The 14040-nt window shown below is 37.7% G+C and overlaps 1 protein-coding gene across 2 annotated transcripts in view; it reads left to right on the top strand.

The window, feature by feature from the left end:
• The window catches only part of dpy19l3 (dpy-19 like C-mannosyltransferase 3), a 65637-nt gene that overhangs the window by 20746 nt on the left and 30851 nt on the right, over window positions 1-14040 (top strand). For both annotated transcript variants that reach the window (XM_014015178.1, XM_014015179.1), the window contains exons 6-13: window positions 185-330; window positions 1559-1682; window positions 1867-2001; window positions 3956-4087; window positions 5133-5234; window positions 5565-5638; window positions 7484-7642; window positions 9586-9714. In XM_014015178.1, coding sequence (XP_013870632.1) covers window positions 185-330; window positions 1559-1682; window positions 1867-2001; window positions 3956-4087; window positions 5133-5234; window positions 5565-5638; window positions 7484-7642; window positions 9586-9714 — 1001 coding nt within the window. The remainder of the gene's footprint in view (window positions 1-184; window positions 331-1558; window positions 1683-1866; window positions 2002-3955; window positions 4088-5132; window positions 5235-5564; window positions 5639-7483; window positions 7643-9585; window positions 9715-14040) is intronic.

Consider the following 14040-nt stretch of genomic DNA (forward strand, 5'->3'; position numbering starts at 1 on the left):
GTATAAGCCTAGACATTTTTGAAAATTTTAAATAGAAACTGTTGAAACCTTAAATGTTTGCAGCTGCTGCTACAAAGAAAAATAAAAAAAATGTATTTTTTTTGTATCAAATCGTTTTTGCTTTGCTAATACTGCTTTTAACCATCCACGTTTTGTTCTGTGTGTGTGTGTGTGTTGGGTCCAGTTGTATCTGGAACCAGTGTATTTCTACATTTACACAGTGTTTTCGCTCCAAGCCGTATATGTGATCGCTCTGTACCTCACTGCATGGCTCCTGTCTGGATCATGGCTTGCTGGTATGCTAACAGGAGTCTGGTACATTCTCAACAGGTAAGTAATGGCCTTTGTTTGTTCCTGAGTATTCTTGAGACCAAGAGGAAAGAGCAAGGCTGCAACTTTTTCCAACAAATCTGAACTGATAGACTCTTTGATATGTTCAAGTTTCAGTTGACAATCGGTGATAAAAACTGTGACAAATGACAAAAGCACATATTATATCCATTTAATTTATCTTTACATTTACATAAGTTATTCTGTTTTTATTGTATCTCTTTTTAAAGCCTCTGGCAGTCAGATGGCAGAAACTAACAATAGACAGAATTAGTTGTATTTGTTGGCTTGTTTCTTTGGAGATTTTCCACTTCACTTTAGAAGGAACCCAGATAGCAAAAGATGTTAATTCAATGTTGAATTATGGCCAAAAAAGTTGACTTTTGGTTAAGGTCGATGATTGATGGTGAATCAACCATCAAACAATCATCCAATTCTAAATGTTAACCAATGTCGAAAAGATGTCAATGTTGTATCATGGTCAAATTCTACTAATTGAAATGTCAACGTCTAATCAAAGTTGAATCAGCATTGATATAGAATCAGTTATGGTTAAATTACAACAAGTAAGTCGCCGACCACTTTTTGTCTTATTTCAATATAGATTCAGTATCATGCCTAACCATATTTCAGCATTAATTCTTTCATTTTGCTATCTGGGAAACCATAAGGTAAGTCTGTAGCCTTGTTGATGCAGAATAAAAGATCTGCTTTAAACAAAGTTGAAGCAGTCTCAGCTTTATTTTGTTTTCTCAAGACTGCTATATCTTTAGTTTTAGTTAATTAAAAACAAACAAAAAACGTCTTTGTTTAAAATAATAAGCATGCATTAGGTCAAGTTGATAGTAGAGTGCCCTCTGCTGCATAATTAGGCAAATTTATTGTCAAAGTCTGAACCAGATTTTATGTTCCAGGTCTAAAGTTTTAAGTACTTGCATCTCTAAAAAAAGGCTTAATTGTTAAATGGATCCTTTCTTTTCTGAAGCAATGTTTGAATTTCAAACAAAAAGTGACAACCAGAAAAGATGCTTTATTATGCAGATGTTTAATATTCTTTAACATCTCCTTGTTTAGAGTTGTATTTGTGCAACTTATTTTGCCCTAAAACAAGCTAAAGAAGTTATTTTTATCTTTTCTTTAGTATTTGTCCTCATTTCGAGTAAAACATTCAGATGCTTCAATGCTTAAAAAATACTGTGTATATTTCTTCTTTGGTTTTCCTTTTTAGAGTAGATACCACTCGTGTAGAGTTCACCATCTCCCTGAGAGAGAACTGGTCTTTGCCCTTCTTTGCACTGCAAGTCGCTGCGATCACTTGTTACTTTAGGCCTCGGCTCAGCACCTTACAGCAGGTACAGTCCACACACGACCGCGCACTACATCAAAGCGACTGACGTTCCTTACTACATAAATTAGCCTTGATTAGGCACAGCCTGATGAAACTCTTTAAAATGTCCATCTCTAAAAGCACATGGAGCTCAGAAGGACCTTCAGTCTTCAGTTTATRAATCTAATGTGTGTGTTTTTCATCCCCAGAAGGTGATGGTGTGGCTGATGTACGTGACAACGCTCTGTTTCTGTTTGACGTGGCAGTTCAACCAGTTCATTCTACTTGTTCAGGCTCTTATCATTTACATCATGGATTGTGTCGATCTCTTAACAACCACACAGGTATGTATCATACAATAAGTAGACAATACTGGATTTGAAGATAATAACTGCAAAGGATTTAAAAAAAATCAGTGAAAAGCTTATTGAATGATGCACTTTGTCAGTGTACAGCCTTGTCAGTGATTTATAGATTTATTTATAATTACTTTTTTGTTCTTGCAGAACACCTTGAGGTCACTAAGATAAACTGACAGTGAACAGTGGTACAGGAAGCACTTGTATCTTATGATGAAGTACTCATTCTGGCAAATATAAAGAATCTTYGGGGGTAAACAAATTTTAGAACAAATGTTTGCTGCTACTTGTAGAAAATAGTTATTGGTATTTCACCAGAAGGTTGTGTGCTGTGTGCAGACTGCACAATCAAATGGTACACACACATATTTTTGTTTTTGTCTTTTTGGGATCCTATTATGAATGAAGTGCTTGTCTGTCCCTGTTGCTTTTGAAATTAATTGTAAAGACCGAAGCCTCATCCCTAAATCAGCTTATTTTGAATTGTGCCTGCACACAGCGACTGTATTCAAAACTTATGTCATGGAGAGTTTCCAGAGCTCACTCAGCCACTTATAATTCTTTTGGAGATCATTAAACTTTTACTGCAGCTGAAATGGAAATATGGATCTCTGTGCATCTTTCAGCATTAAATAGCTAATTTAAGTGCTTCACAAATAAGTGACAACAAACTTCTAAAATATAAAAGTAGGCTGGAGCTCATTGATCTTCTTCTTCAGTTTTAATTGCCCAAAAAACAACAAACCAAGAGTTTGACATTGTTGGATTTTTTTTTTCAACAGAGTCAGGGTTGACACAGAATTGAACAAAATAATTAGGACAGACCTGAGACAGGGGTACATGAATCATTGGAGAGATGCTTAGGCCACATTTCAAGCCTTTTGATCAGCCCGCAGATGGGTGGAGTTAAACAATGCGTCTACTCACCGCACCCCCAGAGCCAAAAGAACAAAAACCTCATCATGTAGAAAAAACAGAGGGAAAAATACTCACAAAGTGCGAACATAATATAAACTTCAACAGTCTGAACAACTGAAAGACTTGAGTAAACTAACTGAGAAAAACGACAAGCCCTTGTTGGATTTTCCAAAATTCAGTGGTCCTGTAACAGTCCAAAATCTCTGCCCTAATTGACATTTTACTTTTACTGCAGTTGTTGCCAACTTTGTAGACTGCTGAATTATTCATAACTRTACCAAATTTGGATTTACAAAGTGTTCTTGTTTGTTCTTGGTTTTCATCTAGGTCAACATGATGCAAACAGTGATTTCAGAGTAGCCTGGACATAATCCAAACCTAAATCKTCCGAACCTTAAAGTGCCTGTGACGTCAAATTTTTGTAATACATATGAATGCATTTTTAGAAAGAGGACATTGATAAAATATTGCAAAAGAAATGTCATGCTGCTGAGATGAACAGTTGTTGAGACATTTGCCTGTGAAGTAACAGGAAGTGATGTCAAAGGGGAATGCCTGAATGTGAACAGTGTTGCTACAACAGCCAACAACACAGACTGTAGAGAAGAATCTGATGTTTCTGTAGATTATTTTGAGTCTCTATCAGAGAGAAATGAAGAGTCAGAGTTCAAATAATATTGTTTCAATAAACAAAGACCAGGGAGTTTTCTTTGTTAAAGAGTTCCTCTTTGATGTCACTTCCTATTTCACTTTGGCTGAGCCAAGTTCAAATGAAAATATGTCAGTTATGGGACAAAATGGGTAAAATCGTGTGTATTATTCCAACTTTCTTAAATATAAAGATGTTTTCTTTGACTTTTTGTGTTTGAAGAATATGCATGTCACAGACACTTTAAAAGATGTCAGGGCAACATTTCTGAGTTTTTGGTTTTAATGTTCAGCCCTTAATCATTTGATGTTGAGTGGGACTTTGCTTATAGGCCTGCCATCATCAAAGATATCTTCATTTGTATTTCTGTAGGTTACAACTCTGTACCTAGTTCAGGTGAGTGGCCTGCTCAGTGTATGGCTCCTCCAGTTCTGTAACTCCATGATCCTGGGATCACTGGTCCTGAGCTTTGTCGTAGCTGCTCTTTTCATCAGACATTGTCACGTAAGTGTGTGTATTTTGCTCTCAGGTCTCATTCATTTCTTAATTTATGTATTTAAATTTAATTGTTATCTATTTTTTTGTATTTACATATCTAACCAAGTGAATTTATTTTACATTACTGTGTGCTAAATGCTCAAAGGTTGACCCAGAGCCAAACATCTCTCTCCACAATTTATGAAGAGAGTTTCCAATTCCACTGAGAGTGGTGTCAGCACAATCATTTACTCACCAGTCTATTCACAGTAATAATCTGGCAGTCATAACAAAGCTCTGGTGCCTCCTCTGTCACTGTCCTTTCAATTTATCTGCTACTTGACACAATTCCACCTGTGCCTAGTTAGAGTGAGTGAGTGTGATTAAAATGGTGCACATCTTGTCTTTGTGTTATCTCAATTGATAGGGTGTGTCTTGACAGAATTCAAACAGAAAATGATTTTTCATTTATTTAGTAAYGTAAAGTACCCTAAAACACTTAAATCCTCATCAATTCTAAAAGCATCATCGACAATCAAAAGATCCAACCAATTTCTCCTCAGTTCTGAACAGCAAACTTTATCCAGACCAATAGCAATAAAACAATAGCAACATATCCTAATATATCCTAATAGACAAGTGATTAATATCAATAGAAAATATGTGCATTTCACACACAAAAAAAGACAGTTTGAAGGATAATTTCTCAGTCCGCTTAGTTTTCTGACTGGTGTTTATACTAAAATACAAACTGTTCAAACTAGTTCTAATCAGAAGGATTAGAACACAAAGGCTGTTCAAATATTTTATTTGTAATAAATAGAGTAAATTATAAAAAACAAAATAAAGGAGGTTAAATTAGAAATTCTGAAAAAGTGAAGTAATGTGAAACTTTTTGTGCATATGGCTGCTGTCTTTACTGTTCATCAGGCATCACTTGGTGTTTTTTGTAGCTTGTTTAAAATGTGCATTAATAGTTGACCTTCCATTCTGAAATGTAAAACTGCATTAACACAATATCACATCTTGATTGATTATTGTATAAAATGATTATTGTTTTATGTTGSTGCAGTCTGGTCTGAAGACGGGAGGCTTGCTGGTTCGTTTGGGCAAAGTTCTTCTTCACAGTGCTTTGGTTCTTCTGCTCACCTTCATCATCAACTACCTGACCAAGGTGCTTCTGCTCCTCTGCTTTGGCTTCAGTTATTATTTTTTGTCATACTTTCTCTCCTCATTTCTCYTTTGCTTACTTTCTCCTTCCCTTTTTTATTCTTGTCAACTATAAACTTAATAAGTTTCTTCTTCATTTTCTTTTCCACTAGTTTCTCCAGCCYCTAGACTTTTACTGCRTCTCTCCTTCTTCTCTGCCTCTTCCTCATAAATCTCAAACTTAAAAATCATGATGTAACCTTTACTATATGATGTCAACTTGGTTTATTTACTTGCTTGTATATTTGAAACTGATTTCAGTCCTGTTGATGACTTAATCTGTGTGTGTTTACAGAAAGCTCTTCAGCTCAGATCAGATGAACATATTTTTAAATTCATCAAGTCCAAGTTTGCTTTGGGGCCAACCAGGTACAAACATACAAAYGCACAAAAGAAAATTGAAATGATTCTGTTTGTTGTAACTCCTATTTAACCAGATTGTTGTGTATATGCACACAAGCATTATTTGTGTAAAAATACTGTGCGTACGTACAAAACTTCTACTTGATTCAGAGTGACTACATTTATTCACTCAGCACCTCAGCACTTGCAGTGTTAATGTGTGTGAATAATAGATAGCAGTGTAACACTACTAGACCTCCCATCGATCAGTGTGTGTGTGCTGGTGTGTTGAAYAACTCAGCCACAGGATGGTTGCTCCGGGGCGGCAGATAACACAGCTCCCAGTGCAGTGCCGCACAACTGCTCCTTCAATTATTTAGGAGATTGTGGAAAGTGCAGAGCTTACGGTGTGCTCCATCTCTGCCTCACCCTGTTGCTTTCACTCGCTTTGACTTGTTTCTTCTCCGAGTGTTTCCTTGTTTTTTTCCCCCCTCGGGTCTCACTTTACATTTGTGTTTGCTGAGCTCTCAGTCGAGGTGTTTATGCACACAGCTGCTTGTCATAAGCTGTCAGTGTACTGTGAAAAGTGTTCACTCACAGGAAAAATAATGCATAGATGATAGTAAATGTAAACAATAAAAATGTTTTGGAATTACTAGATTTTACATATTAAGATAAATAAAAATAAAAACATTTGTATATGTTTTACAGTTAAAATGAAGTGTAGGTGTGTGTGTGTGTGTGTGTGTGTGTGTGTGATTGCTAGCTGGAGTTTGCAAAGTTGCACCTGTCGAACCACAAGATATCTGGAACAATGTCTTTCGGACAGATGAATCCAAATTGGAGATGATGAGATACAAAATTCAGTGACAGATTTGACACAAGCCAAGCACAGAATATCAGCTAACACCTCACACCACCTGTCAGCATGATGTAAGAGGAATGCAAGTGAATGATCCAGAGTGAATTATTTCAATATGTCCATTAAGGAAGACCATTGAACAGTTACATCACCCAGCGTAGTGATTCTAACAAACCTGCCCAGACAAGTGGGGTGGAAGGAATTCCTCAATAGTTTTATTAACTGGCCTTGGGTCTGTGGAATGTCATCTCACTGGCACGAAAGAAACCAAACTTTGTGAGTTTGAGCAATTTCAACTACAGTAGATACAGTTACACTCGCCTCCGTGTACTGCATGGGCTTTAGAGCCCAATCACTAAATAGGGACGTTATGATGAACTCCATCTAGTCACCATGTGTACCTTTTGAAGAGGCAGAGTCTGAGGAAGGTGAGTCCATTGCTCAGCAGAATGGGGTAAGGTAGTAAAAAGCTTCTTGCTGATAGAGCGCCAGGGGTGGATGAGATTTGCCCTTAGATGCTGAAGGTTCTGGATGCTGTGAGGCTGTGATAGTGGACACACCTTTTTAATGTCATGAAGGAAAGGGCTGGGAAACACCGTGGGATCTCCCGGGTGGAAAGTGTCGAAAGGAGTGTTATTGAGGAGAGCAACTCTGTCGCCGGACTACAGATTTGTGGGAAAAAGGGGATGGATGTATGATCAAAACGCTTTGCTTCTTTTTTCAACTGCTCGCATTGATTTTCTTTCCCCCTGCATGTTTTTCAGTGGTTTAAACTATTTGTTGAGAAACTCTAAAGTAATTAAAATATCTGTGACATTAAAAAGTTTTCTATATTGTTTTATTAGGTGCATAGGAATTGATTTAATCTCGTTATGCACACGTGTAATGACAATAAAGGCATGCTATGTTTATTTCTTTGGAACAACTGGATATAGACATAGTTTAACACCTATTCTTTTTTCTTTATTTTTCCAACTCCTCCCTTTCCATCTTTCATGTCATGTCTCCAGGGATTTTGATGCTGGCCTGTATCTGTGTGAGGAGGCTTTTGGTCTGCTTCCCTTGGACACACTGGAGCGTCTGGGTGGCACGCTGCTGTTATACCCCTACACACTATCTGTACTGCTGCTGAGCATCATGCTAACAGTGACAGTACTGCAGAACCTTTGGTACGTAAAGCCTGAACAAGAAAAAGGAAGATTATGTATTTAATTCAATGAAAATAGGCAGCTATTGATGACCAGAGAATAATACTAACACATTACCACTACAATCAAAAGAATACAGACGTGGGAAAAAGCATTGCCTTTCGCCATCAGTTGTGAGCAAACATTTGCTTACTGATCCTAAATAAAAGTGATGATGTTGCAGCACATATTATTGGACTGACTGTAACAGTTTTCACTGACAGTCTGATAAAAAAATGTATGCTGATTAGGGTGGGGGTGGGGAGGGGTGGAAAGACCTTTTCATCAGCCTTAAAGATGACTGGCAGCTTTCTCCCAGGCCTGCTGTTTGCGCTCACCTCTGAAGTTCAGTCAAAAAATAAAAATAAATAAATAAACATATCCAGTCATTTAAAAAGTAGTGATGATCGTAAAGTTCTATGCAAAAGTACAGTACAGCCCTTTTCTGCATGTTCTCATCGCTGGGCTTGTTAATTTAAATGTGTGAGTAGTTAATACATTTAACTGTGGTCCTGTTTCTGTTAGTGTTTTTATGATGTGGTGTAGCTAATATACAGTATTAATTACTACAGTTAATTTTAGAAAATTCACTCAAGGGCAAACTTGTTTGGGTTATCTTGTAAAGGCACATAATAGTATCAATAACCAAAGCTTGCTTACTTCCATAACACCCACTTGATCCTATTGACCGTCTTGAGAAGTTTATGTTCATCTCCAGCAGTGATTTCGGAGGGGCTAGATACACTCTGGGTACAGAAACAATCATTTACACATACACCTAGGCCTGTTTTAGATCTACCAGTTAAACTTGCATGCATCTATTAGAGCTGTGGGAGAAAATCCAAGAATCCAGAGAAAACCTGGACATGGGGAGAACAATGCAAGCTTCACACAGAAAGACCTCTGGCTGGGAGTCGAACCCAGGATTTTTTGCTTTGAAGCAACAAAGCTTACCAATAGCAATACTGTACTGTCTAGAAATCAAAACTCCTATCCTAAAAATTATGCTAATGTACAAGTTACTGTGCATCCTTCTGGAAAGCTGTTAAAGGAAAAGTACAGTTCTACAGGGGTTAACACTGTCACCTTGTATTTTGGTACTTAGGCTTCCTACCACCGTCCAAAGTTGTGTTAGGTTAATTGTTGATTCTAAATTGGTCATGGTCATTGGTGCATGAATGTTTGTCTCTTTGTGTTAAGGTAAAGCTGTTATAATGGATGGATGGTCAGAGGAGTTAGTCAAGTGTGGATAATTGAAGGGTTAGAGGCCCTGCAAAAAATAATGGGATTTTTAGTTTGGAAGATGAGGTCAGGATGTTTACCAGGAAGCTGAAACCCAAACTGGTTTGCGCCGTCTCTTTTGTCTCAACTCCGTAATTTTGTTTCATGCTTTGAAAAACAGAATAATCTTCCAGCTGCCTCTCGCAGCTTCATTTGCCTGTGGTGCAAGGTGAGGGGCCGTATTGAACTAATCACATTAGCATTTCAACTCACCCTCTGCTGTTGGACGGCTGGAATACTAACCTCATAGAACAAAGGGCTATTTGCCAATTCAGGAATTAATTCAATCCAGTATGCCCAACCTCACGTAGTAGGAAGAGTAGGATTTGATTTATATTCAAGCAGAAGCCAGTGTCCGTCTGATTCGGTGCAGGAGGCCAAAACGTGGGAGTAACATAATCGCCTCTCTTTTTGTCTGTGTGCGGACTACTGCAGACAAAAAATGGTCGTGGGTGTGCAACATTACATGTCCACTTGTGTGCAAGCTGCTAATGAAATCTGAATAAGAGCTACTGAAATCTAAATAATCGGAATCATATAAATTCCACCCACCTACCCTGCCTTTCCTATAAGCTTCTGGCTGCAATGTTTTATGCATCATTGTTGTATTTTTGTCTACCGCTCTTATTCATTTCCTTTTGCAGGACTAAAGTAGGTGTGGGAGAGGAGAAGAGAGAAGCTACAGAGAGATATATGGTGGCTTTTCGTCCAGATGTGGCCTATAATCTGTTGCACACCATGCTCTTTGGCATCCTGGCTTTCAGCACTATGAGGTAAGCTTGTATTCGTCACGTCATACATTGTACAAAAACATGCTCACCCATACTTTCTCCCAACTAGTGACATTCTCACAGGAAGGCTTTTCACAGTAAATTTTACTTGTGTTTATGTGCAGAACTTACAAGTGCCTCTTAAAATCCATTTCATTAAGAGCTGTAATGGTTTACTTTAGCTTTATACAGCACTGAGTGTCTTTCATACTGTGTTGTCATTCAGTGACACTACTCAGAAAAAAAAACAACCTCCATTGTTTAAGTAATGTGCACTGACTGCTTTAGTTATTTTTACAGCACAATGACAAAACTGCTCGCTAAGTCGATTTCTCAGCACAAAAGTTCTGAGTAAGTAAAATAAGCTCATGGTTTTATGAAGCAGGAAATAAAGAATATCATATTTCTAACAAGGAACTATAGCTCCCTGATTGTTGTTAGCATATTTTGTCAACTCTAGCTCAAAATTGGTCCAATAAAAGCTAGTTTAAAAAAATTGTCATCCGCCCATATACATACATACATATATACATACATACACACACACACACACACACACACACACACACACATACATACTATACGTCTTTGGTGAAAAAAGTATTATATCTTATAATATAATTAAATGTTATTAAAATCAATACTTGAGAAATTGCTTAACCTTATTTTAAACTAGGGCTGTGTATTGGCAATAATTTGTCGATACGATACATATCATGACAGAGGGGTCACGGTACGATATATCCCGATATATTGCGATTTTTTTAGTCCAAAAATTCTATTAAATAAAAACCACTTACAGGGGAAAAAATGAAAAACCAAAATTCATTGTCTCAGAAAATTCTAATATTACAGAGACATGCTTTTGATACATTTAGCTGTGTTCTGCTTTGTATGTGTTTTATTTTATTTGTTTCATATTTCTTATTTCATCCATGTTTTCAATTAGACTAAATTTGACAATAAATAGTTTGAAAATATATTTTTTGCAGCTTTTAGTTTTTAATATTAATTTACAATATGGTCACCCAACACTTAACAATGGCCTCTACCTCAAGAGGTAGAGTAGCCAAATGGCTGGCTCACTGCTGCCAACTAGTGGTCAGAGGCTGAACTACAACATAAAAATGAACGGCTGGCAGGAAAGTTGACATTTTAAACCTTAATAAAAAAAATCGATACAGGGCTTTAGAATATCGATACAGTATCGGGAAATGAAATATCGCGATATTTCAGTGTATATGTATTTTCTTACACCCCTATTTTAAACTAGTCTGAAATAATAGTGATGAAATTGTTTTTAAAAAAAATACACAATCAAGGAAAGAAGAATGGTGAATGAAGAGCGTCTCCCATCATGCTTTGTGCCTACTAATATTATCTGGCATTGTTTCAGTGTGTCAGCTGTCTGTTCATTAATGTCCAAAACAAAATTGGGGGGAAAAAATTATCATTTAACTTATTGAATGAGCATGTGTTTTTTTTCAGTAGATTTATTTTTCCCTAATGGTATGTGCACATGGCAGGATGACAATGCCAAGATTTATCAGAGATAAAAATGAAAAAAATGTATTCTGAAGCACATTTTCACATGTAAAATTGGCCATCACAGAATCCAAAACTTAATCCCATTCAGTATGTCTGGGTTTTGCCAGAGAAGACAATACAGCTGTCCAACTCTTAGAGCACCACTGTTCACTGCAGACCGCAGATCGTGTGGGAACGTGCTCCTATGTTGTACGATCGAGGTAAACAAATTTAGCAAACCTTCACCCTCCTCCTCAAACAGAAGCTGTAGTTTTACGTTCAAAAATCGACCCACTGTTTTGACACAGATTCACTGAATGCTAAACACACAAAAATACACCTTGGTTATAAAATCCAAATAGGCTAAATATCACAAATTTGTCAAATCTCATTACTCCCGCTGTCCATCCCTGCCACACTTCATTCAACTTCCATACTTTTTCTTCCTACTGCTGCAGAATTTTTGGCACTTGACAGATAGCTTCATGCCTCAGTCAGAAAGGAGGAGATGTTTGTTTGGGTGAGACTGATGGAGAATTGGAGTGTGTTCCCCATGAGTCGGCCCGTGTTTCCTGTTGCCTTACGGTCTGCTCGCTCTGCAGCAGCAACGTGTTTCAAAGTGACGATCATTTACAGAAATAAAACGTGTTGGATATTCTTTATCATAAGCTGTGGCCTATATCAGTGCAATTTAAAAACTGGTTTATAGTTAGAAGTCTCTATTTAAACACACCTCATGTTGTGATGAAAAGTTAGTTTAGCCACAGAGCTACTTGCCTGCTAGCTGTTATCAAACTGTGGAGTAGATTTCCTGAGCAGAGGGGTGCCTCATTACTTCCTGTCATTGAGACTCGTCTCCATTCAGGAAATCTACTCCACAGTTTGCAGTCATCTGGCCAGGAATCACTTCTGGAGTCATTTTAGCAGACATTATAGCATAGAGATGACTCATGGATTGGAAATCTCCCTAAATTGGATCGGAAAATTGCGTTCCATTAATTACGTTGGCGTTGTAACCGATATCGTCATTGGACTGGATAGGCCCCATCCCTAGCCTCTAACAAACACGCACGGGAAGTTCTGATCAATCACACAGTGCATAGTGCTGTGAAGACTACTTCTGACTGGGGGCAATCCACTCCATGGGGTCTCAGGAGGTAGCACTAGCAGTAGCAAACTACGCATTTTTCGTCACACACCGTGTAAGCGAGATGTGTGAATGGGTTTTCTTATTGACTATAAATCAGGCTTTAGTTTCATCAGACCATAGAATCATCTTCCTTACAGTCAGAGAGTCCTCCAAGCAGTTGTTCAAGTGCTTTGCGCCAGTAAGATGTTTTCATCCAGCCACTGTGCCATAAAGCTCTGATAGATGGAGGCATGCAGTTATTGTCCCTCTGGGATTCTGTTTCCACAGAGGATCACTGAAGCTCAGTCAGAGGGGTTTTGGTTACCTCTCTCATGAAAGCCCTTTCCCTTGATTTCTCAGTGTGGTTGGGTGACCGTGTTGTGCCTAAATTTTCCCACGTGAGAATTGTGGAGGCTGCTGTGCTTTTAGAAGATTCAGTGCAGATTTTTGGTACCCTTCCTTAGATTTATGCCTTGCAACAATCCTGTCTCTGACAGCTGCAGGGATTTACTTTGACCTACAACTTGGGCTTTGCATTGATATATCTATTGTCTGCTAGAAGATGTTTTTATAGAAAGGTGTGCAGGTGGACTGTAGTCAAGATATAGACGTATCAGCCATCAAGTGAAATAAGAGGCATCTGAGATACATTTGAATTGTTGCAAAAAGTCAGGATTTTAATGGGACAGTTGTATTTCAGTTTCATCTTTTATAAAACACTTAAAAAACTGTATAAAATTTACATTTGAATGTATCATTGTGGTGTACTGAGTAAAGATTAAAGAAAAACACAGAATTTTAATGGTGGTAGCATCAGGCTGAAACAACCAAATTGTGAAAACTGAAATGGTTCAGAAAATTCTCTGAACCCAGTTCAGTTCAGTGATGTTTTTGTAATAGAATAAACTTAAGGCACCAAACGAATTCTCTTAACAGAGTAAAGTGCTGATAGTTTCTATTATTGCACATGTTGTGCTGGTCAAAAACTGACACATCTGATGTCAGCACTTTCTCAGACATGCTGATTAAGAGGGAAAGGGTAAAAGAGCACAAAGCCATTTGTTTCTGTCAAACAGCTCCTTTACATGAAAAAAGATTTACTTCTCTTTTTCCACCTCTTTTCTCTCTGTACTTTTCAACAACCTCTCAGGTAATTTTTTTTTCTGCACCAGCTTTCTTTTCTTGTCTTTTTTTTATAATATTATTTTTTGTCAGATTTGACGTCTGCTGTAGAAAGGCTGTGATACAGACCAGCAAAGAAACACTGTTTTTTAACAACTAAATTAAACTGAACCTCTTCAGAACCTCACTATCTTTTGATTTACTGAAGACTGTTGTGCTTACAAAATGAAGTCTACATGTGGCCACATTTAAATGCTGCCTTCTAAAACTGTTGCTAATATAGTTTCTGATAGGTATTTTTCTAAAATACATACAAAAACAGGGGAGCAAATGAGACAATCAAACCATGGTTTAGAATCAAAGGTGAGGAGAACGCTGGACAGGGAGTCTCTCGTACAACCCAAATCCACCGTTCTGAGGGAAGGTGTTTCAGTGGGACAAAACTTTACATGGTGGAGTTGGACACGTTGTGACTGAGACCACGGTCACTACACCTGATTTGACTGACACTTTTCCTATGATTGAGGTCCCCAACCCGAATCCTGTAGGAG

The sequence above is a fragment of the Austrofundulus limnaeus genome, unplaced genomic scaffold (assembly GCF_001266775.1).
Source record: "Austrofundulus limnaeus strain Quisiro unplaced genomic scaffold, Austrofundulus_limnaeus-1.0 Scaffold124, whole genome shotgun sequence".
Taxonomy (NCBI): domain Eukaryota; kingdom Metazoa; phylum Chordata; class Actinopteri; order Cyprinodontiformes; family Rivulidae; genus Austrofundulus; species Austrofundulus limnaeus.